Source organism: Ciconia boyciana, chromosome 5, assembly GCF_034638445.1.
Source record: "Ciconia boyciana chromosome 5, ASM3463844v1, whole genome shotgun sequence".
In the NCBI taxonomy this organism is placed as follows: Eukaryota; Metazoa; Chordata; class Aves; order Ciconiiformes; family Ciconiidae; genus Ciconia; species Ciconia boyciana.
Window position 1 is genome coordinate 7,184,248 of NC_132938.1, and position 21,108 is coordinate 7,205,355.

Genomic DNA, 21,108 nt, shown 5'->3' on the forward strand with positions numbered 1-21,108 from the left:
ATTTTTACCATGATCTCTTGGAGTGTTAGATGATACTGTGGTAAAAATGCTGCAGTACTATTAACATTGTTCCATAATTACCAGTTGTTCGGTGCTATTCTGCTGCATAATTCAGATGTAATATGAAACATCTTGGCTGTGTAAGTCTGCTGGCATGTTTCCTTAGCCCAGTAAAGATTAATGCTATACCCTGTCTTTTCTGACCATTTCTTTTAGGGAAGATTTATTCCTCAAACTTCCTGTGTAAGGGGAAAGACCTAATTTGTTTTTGCTTTCTTGTGGGGGCTCAGAAATACCTTCCACTTGTGCTGGATGAACTCGCCCAGCTGGTGGTGGGTGGTAATGCTGATACACTGTGCTCTCTTCCTCCCCTCCTGGCTGGCGTGGCTCTTCCTCCAAGTACTGGAGCAGAGCGGCTCTTCCACATATGCAGGGTCTGTGGGTCTGGGGAGGAGGATGTGCCTCAGAAAGGATCGTCTGAGATGTGCATGGGAGGGGTTTCTGAGTAGCAGCTGCCTGCTGTTACGCTGCAATTAATTCTTCCTGCATGTTTGCTGCTTCAGCAGCTGCTGAGGGGAGTGGCTGACCTCAGGTTCTGAACATCCTGAGGAGGCAGGCCACCATTTCTTACACAAGTAACATAAAAGGGAAAACAGGGATTTGCTCTAAAAAAAAAAAAAGTGAGGGGGGCTCAAAAGCTTCCTCTGCAAGAAAAAAACTTATCTTTTTAATACCACAGTATTCACAACAGCAATGCTTTAACTCACCTGTTTCTTTCTGCTTGGCTGGAACACTGACTTTCTGTGACTCATTTGGGAGTCGGAAAAATTCCAATTCAGATAGTTTTCGTCTGTCGCAAAGCGTCAGCTGCCCTCTTAAGTGTTGAAGCACATCTTGTTGATATTTCTTGTTTTTATGCATTATGGAGTTTTGCTGTTCCTCACTTTAGAGCACCTGAAAGAGATTTCACAGAAAAGCTTAGAAAGCTTGACTAGAGAAGAGGGTGCCGAGGCAGAAGTGAAATCAAGAGGGTGATCCCTGTTTAGAACGTTGAATTGTCATTCAGAACCCCACTAAGAGTTCTTTGCCTATAACATTATTTTAGCAGGCACTGTTAATATCCAAAAAGCTTCCTGTGAATATTACTGAAAGGAAGTGATGGTGTTACACTCTGAATATCTCTAATTAAGCTGATAATTGGACTGAATTTGAGCTGGAACCAATTTTTTTGTGTTCAGTCTGGATGACCCAAGGTTAAGAGCAAGTTGTAGCCTAGCTATGTGTATCCTTCCTAAAGGAAAAGACTGGGCAAATAGACACAATAATGTAGGGTTATGAATGATTTCATGAGTTAGTTTGGTGGTTGATGTTGCAAAGAGGATGAAGGAATGAGCCATTAAACAATTAGAAGAAAATGCAAGTAGAGCATCATAAGGCCAGGAGAGAAAAATGCTGATGCCTCTAAGGTACTATTGCTTCTTGGTGGTATTCGTGGCTCCAGGCAAAATAATTTTCACCTGTGATCCTGTCGGTGCCCTTGAGAGTGTCTGTCAACTGCTCTGAAACTTTCATTTAATCCTCGTTTTGCTTTTGGCCAGTTGGGTCTACAAGTGTAGGATTCAGTATTGTCTTCTCATTTTCTGAGGAGACAGATCTTGACCAAATGAATTGCAGATTGTACAGACATTGGTTATTACTTTTTATTGTCTGATTAAAAAGCCTTACCAGTCAAAGTTCTTTTTGTAAGACGCATTATATGCTAATGTAATCAATACCCTGTTGTAGGTGCTTATAACCATATTGTAGGCTAAACTCTGCCATCAAGGATGTATTCTTTCTATTGACTTTATTAAATTAACCAAAACAACGGACTCTACTGTTCATCAGAAAAGGCATGTCTGTCAAATGCTTTTTTCATTCAATAGTAATAGGTGCTAAGGAGATAATAGTCAAAGAAAATTTATCAAATATCTGAATATGTTAAAGTACCAGCTTTACTGTGGCGTTTATATAGTTGCAACAGAAGAAATAATTGTCAGAAGTCTCTAATTTTTAACTTTAGTTCCAGTTTTTCCTCTGGTGAGAAGCTGTCGGTCTCTAATCTGCAACAGCTCCTAGGCTGCTGTCTTGTCATGTCTTGTGACTGTTTCTGCTAGGAAGTGGTAGGATGATGATCAGAGGATTATTTGAAGATAAACATCGAACAGTTAATACATTGCTACAGTTTATAACACAAGAGTCTCTCATGCGTCAGAGTGTCTCTGATAAGTCTGCCTCAGATCTTTAATATCTCTGGAATTTTTCCTCATGCTTGTGGTTTTAAGGGGTTTTTGTCATGTACTATTGAACAAGAGTAATAAAAAAAGATATTTCAATGTTTATTGTGTTATAGAAAGAGATTTTCCAATCAGAAACAGTTCCTTTGGGATTACTTGTCTGTTCCTTTTCTTTCCGTGCTTTTTCCTGAGTATTTTGTCACTATGGGCAAATGGGCCCTTTCACATAAAAGGCTTTTTACTTTCCTTGTTTAAGTTTGAAATCCAATTTCAACATCTGGGAAGCTTTTAATTGGTTTTCCTTGTCTGGAAACCTGTGTTTAAAATTTGCCTTAAAAATTTGGATTCACTTCTGCAGAAGTCATTGGAAAGTGAGGCAGTCCTTGACTGTGTTGCAGTTTCTTGGGTGACTCTTGCTAGTGGATGCTTGTATGTTGTTCCAGGTTGGTTGTGGGTTTTTTTAATAAATTCTTTAAGTTATAAGAGAGTAGGTTTTCAAATTGGTTTTGTATTTAAGAAGGACCTTGTGTTTTGGATGAATAAAAATACCTCTAATCCATTGCAGTTGTAATGTAGCAGTTTGATTGTACAACACTTGCAACTGCAGAGTCCTCTGTGTATAATGGGTTGCACAAGTAACTGTCCTTAGCTTCATCTTTTTTATTTTTTGTATTATCATTTTTCTCCCTGAATATTATTGGGACAGGGCTTGATCCACTGTTGATGTAAAAAAAAAAATTTTAAAAATTTGTTTATTATGATTTTTTTAAACAGGGTAGAGATTATTTGCAAAATTTATTTCATTATGATTTATTGTTTCCAATGAAGAGATGATGATGTTTGAAAGCATAGGAAGGATCTGAAGGTATCATGGGTTGATTAGAAGACTTAGGAGGGAGAGTCCTGGAGGAGGGACACCCTTGAGGGACTTGTGGACCACCTATGCCAGAGCAGGTAAGCTGGTAAGAAGCAGAGAGGAGCAGAGGAAACCCAGCGAGAATCACAGAGGAGCTGAAGACAAAAACCATTATGCATGTGACCCCAAGCTCCTGCACTGCCTGTCGCCTCCCCAAAGGAGTTGGGACGGGCTCTGTGTAACCTGTGGCAAAAATAAGGGAAATTGAGACAAGGAGGAGAGGAGAAGTGTTTGGCTTGAGTTTAGCCTGTGGAAGGGGAAGGAAAGGTGGTTACTCATGGGTTAAATAATTTGTTTTCTTTTTCTCAATATTAGAATTAGTGATTAGAAGTTGTATTAATTGGCAATAAATTATGTTATTTAAAAATTCCCCGAGTCAAGACTATTTTGAGCATTGAAGAGAATTGAACAGGTTTTGAGGATGTGGGAGGGAATTGGGAGAGTTCTATACTGATTTCTGAATCAGGTTTTTTAATGACTTTCTTAAGAGAAGATAAAGAAGTCAAATTTTGCATATTCTTAGGTTTCTTCAACTGAGAGGATCTGCTTAACAGTGGCTCTTAAACATATTTTACATCTGTTCAAAAAAACCCCACAAAAATGACCACCTAATTAACCATTTTTTTTTTTTACATCTCAGCCCTTATGCTTGATCTCTATGGGTTTCAGCACTGCAGAAGCAAACAAAACTAATCTGAACTATAAATTTTACCAAACTATTTTTCATGTTGTTACATAAATTAACAACCTTCTATTCAAATATTATATCAGTCTTAAAAGCCTTAATGAAAATTAACATCTCATCTATTTGGTCAATAATGAGGATAGGTTAAAATGTGTAATCTTTTTCTAGACAACTCTCGCAAGTAATCACAGACATTAGTGTTGTAGTTGTGTCCTGGTTTCGGCTGGGATAGAGTGAATTTTCTTCCTAGTAGCTGGTACAGTGCTATGGTTTGGATTTAGCATGAGAATAATGTGATAACACACTGATGTTTTAGTTGTTGCTAAGTAATGCTTATACTAAGTCAAGAAGGACTTTTCAGCTTCCCATGCTCTGCCAGCGAGGAGGTGCACAAGAAGCTGGGATGGGGCACAGCCAGGACAGCTGACCCAAACCGCCTAAAGGGCTATTCCACACCATATGGCGTCATGCTCAGTATAGAAACTGGGGGGAGTTGGCCGGGGGGCAGCGATCGCTGCTCGGGGATGGGCTGGGCATCGGTCAGCGGGTGGTGAGCAATTGCATTGTGCATCCTTTGTTTTGTACATTCTTTTATCATTACTATTATTATTACTATTTTATTTCAATTATTAAGCTGTTCTTACCTCAGTCCACAAGGTTTTTTCTTTTTACTTTTACTCTTCCGATTCTCTCCACCATCCCACTGGGGGGAGTGAGCAAGCGGCTGTGTGATGCTCAGTTGCTGTCTGGGATTAAACCATGACAAGTTGTCACTTAATTTGTGCAATCTGTTTTCCCCGAATGTGTCCCAGGAACAAATCTGTAGTTGGCTTAAGGTTTCTTAAATGTACTCTTCTAACTCCTTGAATAAAGTTTTGCAGTATGTCTGTGGATTTTTCTGTTGCTTTAAAAAGCCTTGGAACAGGAAGTTCATGCAGAATTCATCACTGATAATGTGCACAACATCTCAATGAAGAGTATCTTGCTCAATTTTATTCCATATGAAAACACCTCTGCTTTTAAACTTCACCTTTCTCTTTTGAAACATAAATGTTGCTCAAAACTAAGTACCTTTCATTTGATCATTTACTGTTTTTGAAAGTATGTTTTGTAAGCAGTTTGTGTGATTTACACACACAGGAGGGGGCCTGAAACCAGCAGGTGTTTTTGGGTGTTTTTGCATTAGTTTTGCCTTCTGTTTCACTGCCTGCCCAAGCTCTATTGTTCTTGATTAGCAATTCCTTTATATAGCACTTTCAGCTTTCAGTTGCTATGGGCTTTACACTGCAAGCTTCTTGATCTTGTTACATGAACTTCAAAGGCTGCATTGTGCAGCAAGACCTTGAGATAGACTGTCTTGCAGATGACTCGTAAAGCTGACTGTTTCTGCTACTTCTGGTGGTACTGCAAGAGGGAAAGTTAATTTGTATTTTCAACTCCTAGGAGCTTCAGATGTAGTCCCAGATCATGATGTGCTAGGTGCTATGCAACTGTAGAACAGAAGATGCCTCTTGTCTTGCTGGGCTTTCAGCAGTGGCTTGCCTAGGGTAGTTTCCCCATGGGCTCCGGTAAGAGCCTGTAGAGTTGCAGGTTGTAGATAACAGCCCACGTGCAGGTACTCACAGAGATCTGGGGGATAAGCTTCTGCATAAAGAGTTACTGACTGACAGTAACTGTCCATGCTGGTGCTTCCTCTGTGACTCTGGTCCTTGCCTGCACAGACAATTGTTTTGGAACAGTAACTGCTTATGTGAAATGCTGGGCTCAGCTGTAGAGGCTGCTAACTGGACCCTCGGTGTGTGGGGAGGCAGGAACGTTCTTGAATTGGTAGGGCAAAGGAGGTAAGTGGAAACATCCCCTGTGTGGGGTTACGGTTCTGGGGGCTTAATGATAAGGGTGGTGAGGAATGTAGGTATATGCCTCATTCTACACTTGTATGCAGGCTGATGTGGTCCTGTCCCTGGTAACACTGTTGGCACTCAGACAACGGGGGCTGAGAGTCCTTGTCATTGGCTAAATTCAGGTGCTGTACATAACCCAACACAATTTTTCAGGGTGTGGCCCTGGTCATTTACAACTCAACACATGCTGCTTTTTAGTTTTTAGCATTCCCACATAAAAAGACATCCTGAAGACTTAAATTAATTGCTTCTGAAATATTCCAAGTGTGGAAATTTTGTCTGCTTAAGAACAACAATGAGACAAAAGTAAATTATGGTGAAAAGAATAGCACCACAAAAAGCTTTGGAGCATATTCCTACTGATGGACGATTTAGCTTTAGCAGCAGCTTTACACAGATCACTTAAGTTCAGTAGATGAAAAACAAATTTGAGTCCCTCGAGTCCTCACTAATTACACCACAATGAGTAGCTATGGAAATGTCAATGCAAAATGTGATTGTAATACAGCATTACTACTGAGGCATCTTTTGTATGCAAATTGAGACATTTCCATTTATGGCTCTCAAAACAACTGTAGCACTGCCCCTTTCTGAAAGAGTGTAGCGGTGTTTGGCAGTGGTGTCTGTATGCAAACAACAAAATCTGGATGCTGTAGGCACATCTTGTCTTTGGTGCTTGGTTTCAGTGCTGTTCAATATTTTCATCAATGACATTGACAGTGAGATTGAGTGCACCCTCAGCAAGTTTGCAGATGACACCAAGCTGAGTAGCGCAGTTGACATGCCAGAAGGACAGGATGTCATCCAGAGGGACCTGGACAAGCTGGAGAAGTGGGCCCATGTGAACCTCATGAGGTTCAACAAGGCCAAGTGCAGGGTCCTGCACCTGGATCGGGGCAATCCTCGGTTTCAATACAGGCTGGGGGATGATGTGATCGAGAACAGCCCTGTGGAAAAGGACGTGGGGGTACTGGTGGATGAAAAGCTGGACATGAGCCATCAATGTGCACTGGCAGCCCCGAAGGCCAACCGTATCCTGGGCTGCATTAAAAGCAGTGTGGCCAGCAGGTCCAGGGAGGTGATTCTGCCCCTCTACTCTGCTCTGGTGAGACCTCACCTGGAGTACTGAGTCCAGCTCTGGAGCCCTCAGCACAAGAAGGACATGGAGCTGTTGGAACGGGTCCAGAGGAGGGCCATGAAAATGATCCGAGGGCTGGAGCACTCCTCCTATGAGGACAGGCTGAGAGAGTTGGGGTTGTTCAACCTGGAGAAGAGAAGGCTCCAGGGAGACCTTATAGCAGCCTTCCAGTACTTAAAGGGGGCCTATAGGAAAGACAGGGACAGACTTTTTAGCAAGGTCTGTTGTGACAGGACAAGGAGCAATGGTTTTGAATAAGGGAGGGCAGATTTAGACTGGATTTAAGGAAGAAATGTTTTACAATGAGGGTGGTGAGGCACTGGCACAGGTTTCCCAGAGAGGTAGTGGAGGCCCCATCCCTGCAAACGTTCAAGGTCAGGCTGGATGGGGCTCTGAGCAACCTGACCTAGCTGAAGATGTCCCTGCTCTTGCAGGGGGGTTGGACTAGATGACCTTTAAAGGTCCCTTCCAATCCAAAACATCCTATGATTCTATGATTCTTAACTGCCATGGTTCTCTCTGTAAACTCATAGATTTTTTTGTTTGTTTGTTTTTAAGCCCAGGAAGACTGTAGGAAAGGTGCACTCTCAGGTGCTTGTTAGTGCCAGCCTCGCTCTTTTGAGCACTCTTACGCCCTTCAAGCCAGTGGAAGGTACTTACTGACTTAGATGAGAGTGCAGGATCAAACCCTGAGTAATTTTAAAAAAATGCTATGCTGGACAGGTGTATTTTGACTTGATCTATCTATCTGTCTATATGTATTGACTTGCTCAAGAAAAGAATCATCTGAAGTAAACAGAACTGACAAAAGTCAAACTGGCAAACTTGCAAATGAAATGAAAACTGACATTATTTCAGTTACATAAACAAATTAAACAAAACCATTGAGCATACTAAATACTAGGAGTTGGACTCAGAAAGGATGTGCTGAGGTAATTTATTAAATTCTCTGTGTTTCCGTGTTCCTTTTTTTGCACATCCAGGTTGAGTAAAGCAACCATTTTAGGATGACTGGAATTTATTTTGCTCAGAGGCAGGAAAGACTTTCTGATAGCACTTGTTTATTGCATTCTTGCATTCCTCGTTAATCCCCTTCTGTCTTCATCGCTCTCCTCCTCTTCAGTTCCTTCTCCATCTTTCAGATCTCTTGCAGCCTTCCCTTTTCTTTGTTTTGAAAGGCTTCATGAAAAGTGCATCTGCTGTAGGATCTCTGCATACAATTCTGTAGTAGGAAATTCTCACCCTTGGAAATGATTAAAAGCATGCTGTTTGCAGAGTACTCTTCTTTGACAATTTATACAGCAGAGGAGATTAGCAGTGTCATTCCATGCTGCAGGATGATTCCAGGAGGATATTAGTGCCATTAGGCAATAAAAAGTTTTATATACGTTGAACAGTCTTTCACTAGCAAGTCTTTCTGTCAAATTACAACAGAACCTGGGTCCTAGAATAGGAAAGACTAATTTGCAAAGAAATGAAAACCTGCTTTGAACAAAGCAAAGGCAGTGAGGCTTTATCCTTACCCTTGTAATTCAAGCTGCAAAACTTAAAGGATTTGATACAAACTGCTGGAAAATGTGTGCTTAATCTGGACTGTGTTCCCTCATAAATGTTACCATTACCACAGCGAGACCTCACGATGTCACTTCGTTGCAATGATTTCCTGGTAGCAGGATTCTCTGATACCTAGTCTGACTGATTCCTTTGTGCAGAATCTGTTCTAATCTAGGTTCCTATAGACTGTGATCAAGTTACCTCTTTATGTTGTTTACCTGAGAGAGAATTATTACCTGCATTGTTCTCTAGTGAGAATGGCTGAAGCTTGTTTCATGCTTTTTATTCAGCATTTTTTCTTTTTAAAAAAATAAAAGTTCCATTTTATACTTCTCCCCAGCCGTGTATGTAGAGATCTGTGGAACTGACAGATGTAATTATTGTTTTGTTGTACATTGTAGCTTAGGCATATGCAACATTCGGCGATCACGTCCATGCAGTAAACCATCCATGTCGGTGGGCAATTCCCTTCCCTCTGCCAAACAGTGCTGAGTGCCTCTTGTTTGTGCTGGTCTGAGCCAGCCTCCTCCAAGGTGATCTGGCTGTTGGTACTCTGTAGTACGTGGAGCAATCCTGAAGTTTCCACATGGTCTGCAGGCCTTGTTCACACTCTTCTCTGCAGCGTCTTCTAATCGCCGCTCGTTTTGTGTGCCACGTGTGACTGTGCTGGCAGGCTCCATGAACTGGTGCTGCTCCCTGTGCATGCTGGCAACATGATCTCTGGGAATACCTGTTGTCTCCAAGATATGTTGGTATGAAGGTACTGGGTCCCATGATGAGGGATTGTCATGGTTTAACCCCAGCCAGCAACTAAGCCCCACACAGCCGCTCGCTCACTCCCCCCTGGTGGGATGGGGGAGAGACTCAGAAGAGTAAAAGTGAGAAAATGCGTGGGTTGAGATAAAGACAGTTTAACAGGTAAAGCAAAAGCCACGCATGCAAGCAAAGCAAAACAAGGAATTCATTAGCTTCTTCCCATCGGCAGGCAGGTGTTCAGACATCTCCAGGAAAGCAGGGCTCCATCAAGCGTAACGGTTACTTGGGAAGACAAATGCCATCACTCCGAACATACCCCCCTTCCTTCTTCTTCCCCCAGCTTCATATACTGAGCATTACGTCATATAGTATGGAATAGCCCTCTGGCCAGTTTGGGTCAACTGTCCTGACTGTGCTCCCTCCCAGCTTCTTGTGCACCTCCTTGCTGGCAGAGCATGGGAAAAGTCCCATGCTGAAAAGTCCTTGACTTAGTATAAGCACTACTTAGCAACAACTAAAACATCAATGTGTTATCACATTATTCTCGTGCTAAATCCAAACCACAGCACTATACCAGCTACTAGGAAGAAAATTAACTCTGTCCCAGCTGAAACCAGGACAGGGGTGCTTAGTTGTCTTGTCTGCGTAGTGTGGCAGGAAGGATGTGTTTCATACCTGGACTATAAGGTGATTGTGCAAGTCCTGCTGGATTGGCACTGGACATCTCAAGGTAGAGCAGTTCAACTTGGTGATCCATAACTGGCACTAGGATATGGTCCTAGTAACAAATCTTGCTGATGCACACTAGGCCTTTACCCATGTGGACTTGACTGATTTGCTGCAAATCTTACCTGAGAGCAAAATGGACTTGTAATGTGGATGACTGGGGTGGTGGTGTCAGCACCCAGTTTTGCTCCTCAGTGCTGTTTTTATTCAGTGGTATAGATGCAGCCAGTAAAGACGAGGTGGTGTTCTGAGAAAATGATGAGCTTGTAAGGCTTGATAGGTTCCCTGTGAGCTGTTGTCTTGTGTCCTGACAGATTGTGTGGGAGACTGGAGCTGGATTTGACTTCCAGCTTAACTGCTAGCATTCTGGGGGACCTTGAGGTGTCACTTACCCCTTGGATTTTGGTTTACCCTGTTCCAAGATGTAATAGTACTGACCTTGGTTTGTACAGTGCTTCCAGACCTGCTAAAAGGTGTGGTTTAAGGTGTTGCTGCTGTGTCACAAAGGCCTACAAACGGCTGTGACAGCTCAGAAAGCCTGTGCAATTAATAAACACAGCTAGGTGGGTAATTTGAGGTTCTTAGTAGTATCATAATAATGAAGTGACCTATGTTTGAGGTAAGTGGTGAAGTTTTCTGCTGGCAAAAACCATGAGGCTTTTTTTTTTTTTGCCTTGATCTGTTTTGTGGGTTATGACCACTTGCCGGTGACTCTAGAAGGCATCACTTAACTGTTGTCTGCTCTTCAAAGGACTTAAGATGCTGGTGTTGACTTTTATCTCTCCTTCTTCCACCCTGTCTCACAATGGTTTGTGGCTTTTGACCTTCTACTGCGTATATAAAATTTGTTACTGAGAAATGATGTGTGACTGTGCAAAGAGAGACTGACTTTGAGTCATCTTCTGAACTGGGTATCTCTGAAATTTCAGTGGGCTGGATCTGAGATCTGGAGGGGATGCTTCTGTCTCATCAGCTCCTTCATCCTGGTTTTTAAGAACCTGGCAATAAAGGCTAGTTCAAATGGGTCGTATCGCCATATAAAATAAAAGGAGGTGGAGTGGAAAAGAAAGTGTGGAAGATCATGCCTAGATAAAAGCCTTCCCTTAGCCCTGCTTTTTTAAAAAGTTATTGTGACAGAGCTCTTGGGCAGAGAACAGAAGAGTGTGGACATCTTTGCAGTGGAAGGCAGAGAGGGTTAAGCACTGAGATCAAAGGGAATGGGTAAGGCTGAAATCCTGCATTGTGGAGGATCAGGCTGCACCCTTCCATGGTTTGCTGATCAAAGGGAGCGCTGCTTTGAGAGACTGATTGGTAAGGCAGGAAAAACCCTTGCCCGTATCTCTTCTCCTTTCAGGGCAAAACCAGCAGGCTCGTATGGGTAGGCTTTGCATGGCTGTTTCCTTGTTTGCTCACATCTTTGGTTAATGGCAGCAGTCTGTGAGAAGTTGATGTGCCAGCCTGCATTTTTCTTCCCAAAATCAGAACTGAAGCATGCTGATAGAAACTTGTGGGAGCTTGCAAACACTAAGCATGGAGATTGCTTCTCGTTAGCTAATGATCAGTGACTTGGCCATCTGTGGGGGAGCACTGTGCGCTCCTGCTGGGTTCACGATGTTCGTTGGAGGGGAGCTGCTGCTGCGCACAGAAACTGCCCTTGTGCTGGCAGCCTCCTGGTCCTGCTGTGTGCCAGGCAAAATTTCCTGCACACCTGCTCTGGTGCTTGCTGTTGAAGTTGCTAACCACGTTGTTGGGGCTGCTGAAGAGGGCAGCAGTAGATTCAGACTGATGATGAGACACGTTTGCTTAACCTCAGGGAAATCAGGGAGTTGATCTGAGATGTGGGCTCTGGTTTTGAGGATGGGATCAGGGTAGAGTAGTACTTGGACACTTTGATCCAGGGATCCTAAATACCCTGAGCATACTGTGTCGATTTTTTTTTACTGTCCGGAGTCTAATAATCGCTCAAATAAAATGGTGTTTAAGATCAAACAATAGTGTTTGACAGTAACTGATGTAGTTGCAATTATTAGACTTCAGGCTTATGAAGAATGCAAAGACCTATAGGTGGGTACATGTACATATTTTTAGAGTCACGTCCTGGCAGTGCATCTGAAATGAGTATATTCTTGATCACAAGGAGGTCAGGAGCGATTCGGTGTTCCTGACACAATAACCAAGAATCACAGTCTTCTCTGGGAAACAGAGTAAGTTAACAGTCATTGGATGTCCTCTGCACTTTTTTCCATTCAGAAAAAGTTATGATAATTTTGTTTTTCCTTCTTTTTGACAGCAATGCTGAGTGACAATAACTCTGTGAAGCTGAAAAGTGATTGTTCACCTCCTGTGCAATGGTGTAAGGTGGCTGCACGTGAAGATGAGAAGACCAAGCTGGTTTTTAAAAGGTACTCGCAAGTAAGTGTCATTGTCATGGCAATATAGAGGTCAGTTGCTCTCCTTCTAGCCTGGGCAGTTACAAAAAGGATGCAAAAATCAAGGTATGAGATTGCCACAGGAACGAAATGGAGGGTTAGGCATGCAGCTCTCCCTGGGCACCTAAAACACTTTGAGGGCCTAGGCTCTCTCATAGTAGTACCTGTTTTCCCAAGCCAAGGTGAGATCCCAGTACTTCACTCACAAGTATTTCCAATCTTTTTTTGATCCAGATAAGTAACAATGTTGAGGCTTTTGTACAGTCTGATAACTGAAGAAATTGAAGGGCAGTGGATGTTTAGTGGGTATTTTGGGGAGGTGTCCCCTCATAGTTAACTTGTTTATGAAGACTTCTGGAATGCAACATCACAATCTTCGTTACTCCATTGTTTGTAGTTTAACATCAAATGGGAATTAATGAGTGTGTGCTAGTGTACATCCAGAACCATATTTTAAATCAAAAAAGCTCACTACCGTCATGCGCCTCTGCCACATGAATTTTTAGGTCTTAAAGCTTAAAAAGCCTAAAGCCAAACTGTTGTATCCACTGGTGTTTTGAGCACCTGAATGGTACAGCCCCAGCTGAATCTAGAGATACTTGATAAAGCTCTGTGGAGGAAAACCAGCCTCATTTGTCTGCTGTGAATCCCCTGTTTCTGTCAGTCAGCTCATTTCCAGGCATTGCAGCCTAACATGCTAATGAAGGTTTTAGACGCCTTATCAGTGCAACATTTAATTTAATTAAATCAGATGTGAGAACAGTGCTGCTTTTCCAGTGGCCACCTTATTTGCAGCACATACTGCAAATTAAGTGCCAGAATTGCATCTATTAGCCCATACGCTATAAGCTTTTTTAAAAGAAAATCTTGGAAACCTGTATTAACTTAACCTGAAAGAGTTTCAAGAAGCACTGAACACTTAGTAGGTTGTATATTTTTTTAAGACATTTAAACAAATGTCCAGTCCTTAGGAAACCATAGGAAATGTAAATCAATAATAAAGCTCAAAGTACATGCTTGAGCAACAACCACAACTCTAACAAAATAATGATGTAATTTTTGCAAATTGGTTTAGACATGAAATGAGCCAAGTGAATATTTGGAGATCAACAGTGAGATTCCTTAGGAATGAGAAATGAGTAGATCAAAAATACAGATAGTCTATATTACTCAAGTTTGAAGTTTGTGGGTTTTTTTTTTCCTTCTGCATGTTTTGGGGATGTAAATAATTAAATTAGGCTTCTCAAGATAAACGTGAGCATCTAAATTCTGCATGCTAGCCTACCAGTGAGTTGAAAGTTCTGCTTGTGAGTGATGGCCATTGGCCCAAAGTCTTGCAATTTGAAGTTCCATCCCTTTTTTTAACTTGCATGAAAATATGTATTTCAAAATAAAGTTGCCCTTTAAAGTAGGAAAACAAAAGTCACTTTTGGTTTCTTTATGCGAGGAGAGCTGTTTGACCCATCAGAGGCACATTTAAAGTATGTGATGCAGGCATAGAACTGCATAAATCAGAGTGTCGATATGCAACATTTTCCTTATCAAAGCATCTACATATGTTCCTACTTTCCTGCAGATAGCTCTGAAGAGTTCTGAAAGACTTGCAGTGAACAAAGCAATAGCTTTTCTTGGTTTGAATAAAATGCAAGTATTCACCTGAAGTTCTTCAACTGCCTTAAATTTGTTTAAAAATACTCCTTTAACAATTGATGGATTGCTGGAAAAAAAATTTTCTTCCCCCCCCGTACACCCTCCTGTTTGTTTTTAGACTTCTTGCACTGTTTGTGGTTGGAGCGTGTTTCCTTTATATCCTCAAATTACGTTTTGGCCCTGAAGAATGTGACAGAACAAAAATGCCATTTGTGGACCTCGATCGTGTAAGGGTTGGTATTTTTTGGTGGTTTTTTTTTTGACTTGGCTTAAAAAAATGTTATTAATTGACAATATAAGAGTTATAAGGGTCTAAAAGAACTAGAATGCTGAAATTATCCTGTGAGGGAAAATATATTTTGCTTCATTTCATGCCGTAGAACTTCTGGTTTTTGTTCCTGTGGAGTGACAACAGAAGTGCATAGAGAAACTGGATTTTTAGGGTTAAAATGAGGTAACTGTGACTGTTAAGAATAACATTTGAAATGGACATGTCATCATACTATTGTGTCAGTGCAGATGACACCGGTGAGCAGAAAATTGATGCAAATGAAAAGTAACATATTTAAAAGAAAAAAAAAAGCCACAAACCCAATACATTAAACCAAAAGTTTATTTTTACCTAAGCCGGTTCCCCAGTCTGCTTTGCCTTGTAGTTGCGCAGATGTTTTTGGAATCACAGGGCAAATGTGCAGGAGGGTGCAGCTCTTGGTTCGTTTATTTATGTAACATAGCAGCGACTTACTTCAACTACAGTTTTGCGTGTGGCTTTTAAGCTGGTGTAACAGATGCCAATAAAGCTTTCTTGTAATTCTTGCTGACATTTCTCTGGCTTTGCTACTTAACCTGTTTGCTCTTTATAACAGTACACCTTGGCTTGGAGTTGTTACATTTCTGTCTTTGAATGTTGTGTGAAAGACACAACTTATAGCAGAAGCCCTGATTTAAGATAGTCTCATCTTAGCATCTCTGCATGTGCATCCTCTTCCACCTTCTTCAGTGCATGTTTTTCTCCTTCTGAGCCTCTTTGCCTCCCCTTTTCTTCTCAGTTGACTTATTTTTTTTCTCTATAACATATTCTTGCTTCCAAACAATCACCACCTTAAGCCAAGCAAACCTAAAGGCTGCATGAACTGTCTCTGTTGCTGTCTCATGATTCATTTACTTTGTGTTAGATGCAGGATGAGGAAATAGCGTTGCTCTCTGTCTAGTTAGGTAGTAGCTGATTGCAGACTGTTAGGGGCAGTTGTCCAGTGACTGGCATTAATTTTTACTGATAGGATGTACAGCTGTCAGCCTTAAAAATGAGGCTCTTCCAAAGATGCACTGACTGTTGCTGGCAAAATACAGCATGAAGTTGCTCAGTCGTGCTTTGCCAAGGAAGAAGTGGGGTGTTTATGCCCAGACTTAGAGACCTTTGTAATGATGGCAGAGGCAGTTCTGTAGAACAATCTTGTTTAAAAAAAAAAAAAAGGGCAGCACAATTTCCCTCCTTGTGTGCCCAGATACACACTTCCCTTTCCTTAACAGTACAGAAGGGGAACTGAGGTAGCACAAGGTTTGAATCTTGACTCTGTGACTCCTGTGTTTGCTCATGGTTTGTTTTTTTTTTTTTTTTTAAATTCCGGTGGAGGAGAGATCAGCAGAGTTGTATTGGGGAAGAGAACATGCAAAAAGATTTTATTTTAACTGATAAAAATAATACCTTTGCTATTTCTCTTCTTCGTTACATCAGATACCGGCTTGCCACTACAGATTTCTAAAAAATGTACATGAATAGTTTTTGTTTGTTTTTTAATGAGACAGATCAATATGTAGTTTTATCTGACGGCTTAATCTTTTTATGCAATATGGAACTGTAGTCTTTTATTTTGGTGACTAGTCTTTGAAAGAAGACCTGAAACACCTCCACCTTGCATTCCTTTTAAAGTTGTATTTTAGTCATTGGTAATACCACTTTAGCAATACTTCTGGAAGAAGCATTGCTTCATTTGGATTAGTAAGGAAGTCCAGCCTGCCATTTCACAGAACTTTTACCCAGTGGATGTGTCTCTGGTAAAACCCTACCGCAGGCAGAACTCAGGCCATGCAATTGAGCAGTGGAGTAGAATTCCACTTGCTGGCTTGCTGCTGAATTAGATGGGTAGAAGTTTGTCTAGATTTTTTAATCTGTTTTTGTAAGTAACAATACAAATGTTCTCAAATGGCTCATTTTCACTTATCTCTTTTAGTAGCCTAATTTATTCTTTAGAAAAGCTCCTATCCAGATTTAAGTGATTGGAAGGAGACACATTCCTTTGCAGGTTTTCACCCTGCACTGTTTAGTATCTGCGTTTAAGTGAATGCTTTAAAATGTCTTGTATTTCCATGTTTAAGCTTTCTTTATAAACCCCTCTGTTTCTTTATAAACCCCAGTGGTCAGCTGGTGGGTTGCATTAAGAGGGCTTTGTATGTTCCTGAAGCTAGCTTTCCTGACTGAAATCATGTATGTTTTGTTTTAGAGAGCACAACAGTATGCCAGCGCTGCACTGCAGGAACAGTGCCGGCCTTCTTATGTGAAGAAAGAAATGGGGAAGTTATTTGCAGAGAAATATAGCATGGACATATCTCCCTTTGTAAGAAAAAATGTAAATGAAGATGAAGCTTTATTTAAATATGAACCTCCTTTTGGATTTCACAAGTTCTTTGATAAGCTTAAAAATCTCCTTGAACTCTTACCTGAGCATGATTTACCAGAAAATTTGAAGTCAAAACACTGTAAGCGTTGTGTTGTTGTTGGCAGCGGTGGAATTCTTCACGGATCAGAGCTAGGTCACTTATTGAATCAGTTTGATATTGTTATAAGGTACGTTTTTTCCATTTAAGGATTCCAACTACTTCAACTTTACTTTATGAGCCGACTTAGTTTTTTTTAAAGGGAAAGTATCTCAAACATTTATGCAACTTATAAGACTATTTGTGAAAATACTTTTGAGAAATTTACTTGTGACTTGGTGGAATTTGAAGTCTTAGGAGCAAAATAAATTGGTGTGTTCACAAGGCAGGAATTCAGTGTAATTATTGTGGACTTCAGATACAAAAAAACCATGGGCAGAAATGAGATAGAAACCAGTGAAATCATAGACAAGTAGACAATCCTGTTTTTATCCATTCATATGTTTAAGCTTTCAGAGGTAGGCTTTAGGACTCACCTCTGCCTTTTTCCCCTTGGTTAGTTGGGATGCTTATTTGAAGGATCTTTTTTATAACAGCTTTTTCAAACACAAAAATTAATTGGTGTTTCAGCATACAGTTTGCTTACATACTGTATAGCATGCTTATCTTTCCTTATCTTTACAAGATCAGTGCATGCTTTCTATGATTACCCATGTTCTCTAATGTCTGAATTAAATGAATACATGCTCTGTATTCGTGCCTTCTGAACATTATTGTTTGAACTCTCCTTCTTCATATTTTGAATCATGTAAAGTCACAAATGAATTTAATACAAGCATTTTCACAAGTTGCTTTGTAAACTAAGACTTGCCCCTCTTAAAAAGGGAAGACTTGATACGCTGAGTCAGTATCTCTTATATGAAGGTAAACAAACCTGTTAGCATGTGGAGGGGCAGAGAACTTGCATTAACTGTTCTCTGAAATTAGGGCTGGCAGCACAAAGGTGACTTTTCTGTTGATGTAGAAAAGTTTTCAGGACTTACACTGTTCTGCAGAACTGATGGAACTGGATGATGCTGTTCTTGTCAGCAGCGTGCTAGCATCTGAAGTTTTTGGTGAGCTGGAATGATGTAAACCCACAGGATGTGTTAAATTGTATTGAAAGGATAATTTTAATGCCTTTCTGTGTGTAATACTCGTGTGTGTGTGTGTATATACGTGTGTATGTGTGTATATATATCTATATATAAAAAGATAATGCAGGCAACTTCCTATGTGTTTTCTTTCCCTTCTTCTTTTAAGCCTCTTTGAGTTGGCACAAGGCAATGAATATGAAATTCTGCAATGCTGTTTTAAGTTACTTTTCTATTCAAGCTTTTCTTTTTGCACTTGTGCCAGTTAATCTAGAAATAGAATTGGCTTCCTCTAAGTTAAGGGATGGATGAGCATGTGAGGTGAGGAACATGGTGATACTAAGAAAACGCTGTACTCCACTATCTTAAAAATCTGTGGGCCAAATAAAAGTTCTTTGCTTAGTGTCTGATACTTTAATGAGATTGTAACCCATTTGGGTTTTTTTGTTGTTTGTTTTTGTTAGGTTAAATGATGCACCAGTTCAAGGATACACAGATCACGTTGGTAACAAAACTACTATACGGATGACTTACCCGGAAGGAGCCCCCCTTTCTGAACACGAGTATCCTCCTGCTAGCTTGTTTGTGGCTGTTTTGTTTAAAAGTGTTGATTTCAATTGGCTTCAAGCAATGGTAAAAAACGAAACCTTGGTATGTAATGTGGCAGTTATGTACCTGTGATTTTGTTTTTGTTTGTTTTTTCTTTTCTAATGCTTGAGAAGCTGGCTAATCTGTTACTTCCTGTTTTATTATCCTGAGGATCTTTTATTTAACTTTGTGGGGTTTTTAGCTCTGTCTCCTAGTTACAGTTGGTACCAGCATTCGTGTTGAAGGCCCATGCTGACAGTAACACTTTTTTTCTGCAGATATTGGTGATTTGCACCAAGCTACATGACATATCGAGTGTTTACTAAAGTGGAATTCATTTCACATTAGGTTTAAGTGACTTGAACAAGTCTGCAGAGCCGGAAACAGAAATTAGATTTCTGGATGCCAGTCCATTTTTTTTTTTTTCAACAGCTAAAGCCTGTGCTGTTACGATAGGTATACCTGCAGTTAATACCTGCACCTCTTTTCACTGGTGCCCAGTGACAGGACCAGAGGCAATGGGCACAAACTGAAACACAGGAGGGTCCCTCTGAACATCAGGAAACACTTTTTTTTTCTGTGCGGGTGACTGAGCACTGGCAGAGGTTGTGGAGTCTCCATCCTTGGAGATATTCAAAGGTCATCTGGACGTGGTCCTGGCCAACCAGCTCTAGGTGTCCCTGCTTGAGCAGGGTTGTTGGACCACTTGACCTCCAGAGTTCCCTTCCAACCTCAACCACTCCATGATTCTGTGAACTGAAAGCATGCTTCTCCTTTCAAATACTAGGTTTTCAGTTGGATCAGCTCTCTGTGCAGGCATTGGTACTTTAGTAAGCTTGTTCAGAGCACCAATGGGAAGACGGGACCATGGCAACCTAGATTTTTATCAGTTTAATCTGCTGTAGCTTTGTATGTTAGGGTAGCAATAAGCCTGTTTAAAAAATATAGGTCTATGTTGCAGCTATGTAAACTTTATCATTTGCTTAGTGGTATGCATTATAGGGAAAGATTTGTAAAATGAGCCTGATTTTAGTATTGTTTTTTCCATTAGCATGCATCTAATTGACTGCAAGTGGCATGAGATCAGAATCTAGCTTGCTGAGTCTTGTGTAAATCCTCTTCTGAAGTGCTCCATTTATCACTAGGTGGATGCTGTCAAACAACAGCTGTTCACTTTAAAGCCTGAGCAAAATTGTTTTAAATCCAGTACTTGCTTCAGAATGCCTGATTAATGTTTGTGGAAAACTGTGGTTTCCTTTCCCATTTCTTTAAATACTGCTGCCTGCTCAGTTGTGCTGGGGAAGGTCTAAAGAACCTTGTGGATTCTGGTGAATATGTTGACTGATTAAACACAAAGTGCAGTCAAATATTCAGAATAAACAACTTTGTCCCCTGCTATCCTCTCTGCAATTCCAAATACTTAGGCTTTTCCTCTTTTTGGTTAGTCACTTGAGCTGTACACTGGTATTCCTGAGCCCACCTTAGCTATAAACTGTTTCCTGAATTTCTCAGAATCACTGATGGATTCTATTACTTGCGTACTGTATGCCATGCACTTTGCAGTCTCAGAGTTTGCCTTTGCTGAACTATTTTTTTTCTTTCTCTTAGCCGCTGTGGGTGCGACTCTTCTTTTGGAAGGAGGTTGCTGACAAAATTCCTTTTACATCAAAGCAGTTTAGGATTCTGAATCCAGTCATCATCAAAGAGACAGCTTTGGACATTTTACAGTTTCCTGAACCTCGATCAAAATTCTGGGGTTGGGATAAGGTAAGAAGTTTCCTTTTAGGAGGAGACTATAAAATACAAACTAAAATAAGAAACTGAAAAAAGTTTTGGGCTCTTCCTTCAATATAGTTTCTCTGTGCAATTTCAGAGCTGGTCTCAAGTAACAGGGAAATTAATGCGCTCTCAAAAGACTCTTGTATTTTCTTGTGTAAAATCAAAGTAGGATTTCGGCTCACCTTTTTAGATAAGGTGGTATGCCTGTGCATGCTGACATGAAATGGCTTGTTTTACAAAGCATACAGATGCTGTGAGACATAAATTCATTCCAGTACAGTGTGTTCACTCACACATCATGGTTACTGGTGTTAAGTATTCAAAACATGCATTTGATGTATGTTAAGTGTGTTAAGAGCAGCCCTGTTAAATCAAGCCAGCAATCAGCTATGGACAGATGTGTCTCTAGCTGCAGGAAAGCAGAGAGAGTACGGAAACCAGGCCCCAGTGTAAAGCAACCTTCCAGCTGTTGGAATTGCTATGTATGCCAGTGTACTCAATAGCAACTGATGGATACATCCTCCCTCTACTTCTTTCACGCCAGCAATAGTATGGAGTGATGAATTGCCCAGTTTTAATTATACACTGCATTTTTGTTATTGTAATTATTCGTTTGAGAAATTGGATGTCAGTAGTTCTCTTGAACTATGAAAAATACTGAATAACCATCATCTTTTTACCTTTTGTGTGAAAGCATTTAATGGTAACATTATTGCACAAATGTTTGAAGGATCTTCTCACGTTTATTTATAAAAATAATGTTACATACCAAGCTACGTATCTTTTAGTTGTATCGTAGTGTACTTGCCTTCTTCATGGGTTATTCAGTGAAAAGGCATGTTATGAAGAATCCTGTTAGAGAGCCTGTTGCTTAAGACTGAAGTAAGCGTACATCAAGAAATATCAAGTTTAACTGCATGTC

General features: G+C 40.7%; 1 protein-coding gene across 18 annotated transcripts in view; it reads left to right on the top strand.

The window, feature by feature from the left end:
* Positions 1-21,108, top strand: part of ST3GAL5 (ST3 beta-galactoside alpha-2,3-sialyltransferase 5) — a 77,363-nt gene that overhangs the window by 2,465 nt on the left and 53,790 nt on the right. For 10 of the 18 annotated variants that reach the window (XM_072861938.1, XM_072861949.1, XM_072861951.1 and 7 more), the window contains exons 2-6: positions 12,243-12,354; positions 14,150-14,264; positions 16,533-16,876; positions 18,284-18,470; positions 20,016-20,174. In XM_072861938.1, the coding sequence (XP_072718039.1) occupies positions 12,243-12,354; positions 14,150-14,264; positions 16,533-16,876; positions 18,284-18,470; positions 20,016-20,174 (917 nt within the window). Of the gene's footprint in view, positions 1-12,134; positions 12,157-12,242; positions 12,365-14,149; positions 14,265-16,532; positions 16,877-18,283; positions 18,471-20,015; positions 20,175-21,108 lie in introns of those variants that run through there. The other 8 variants (XM_072861942.1, XM_072861947.1, XM_072861937.1 and 5 more) reach the window with 7 other exon arrangements.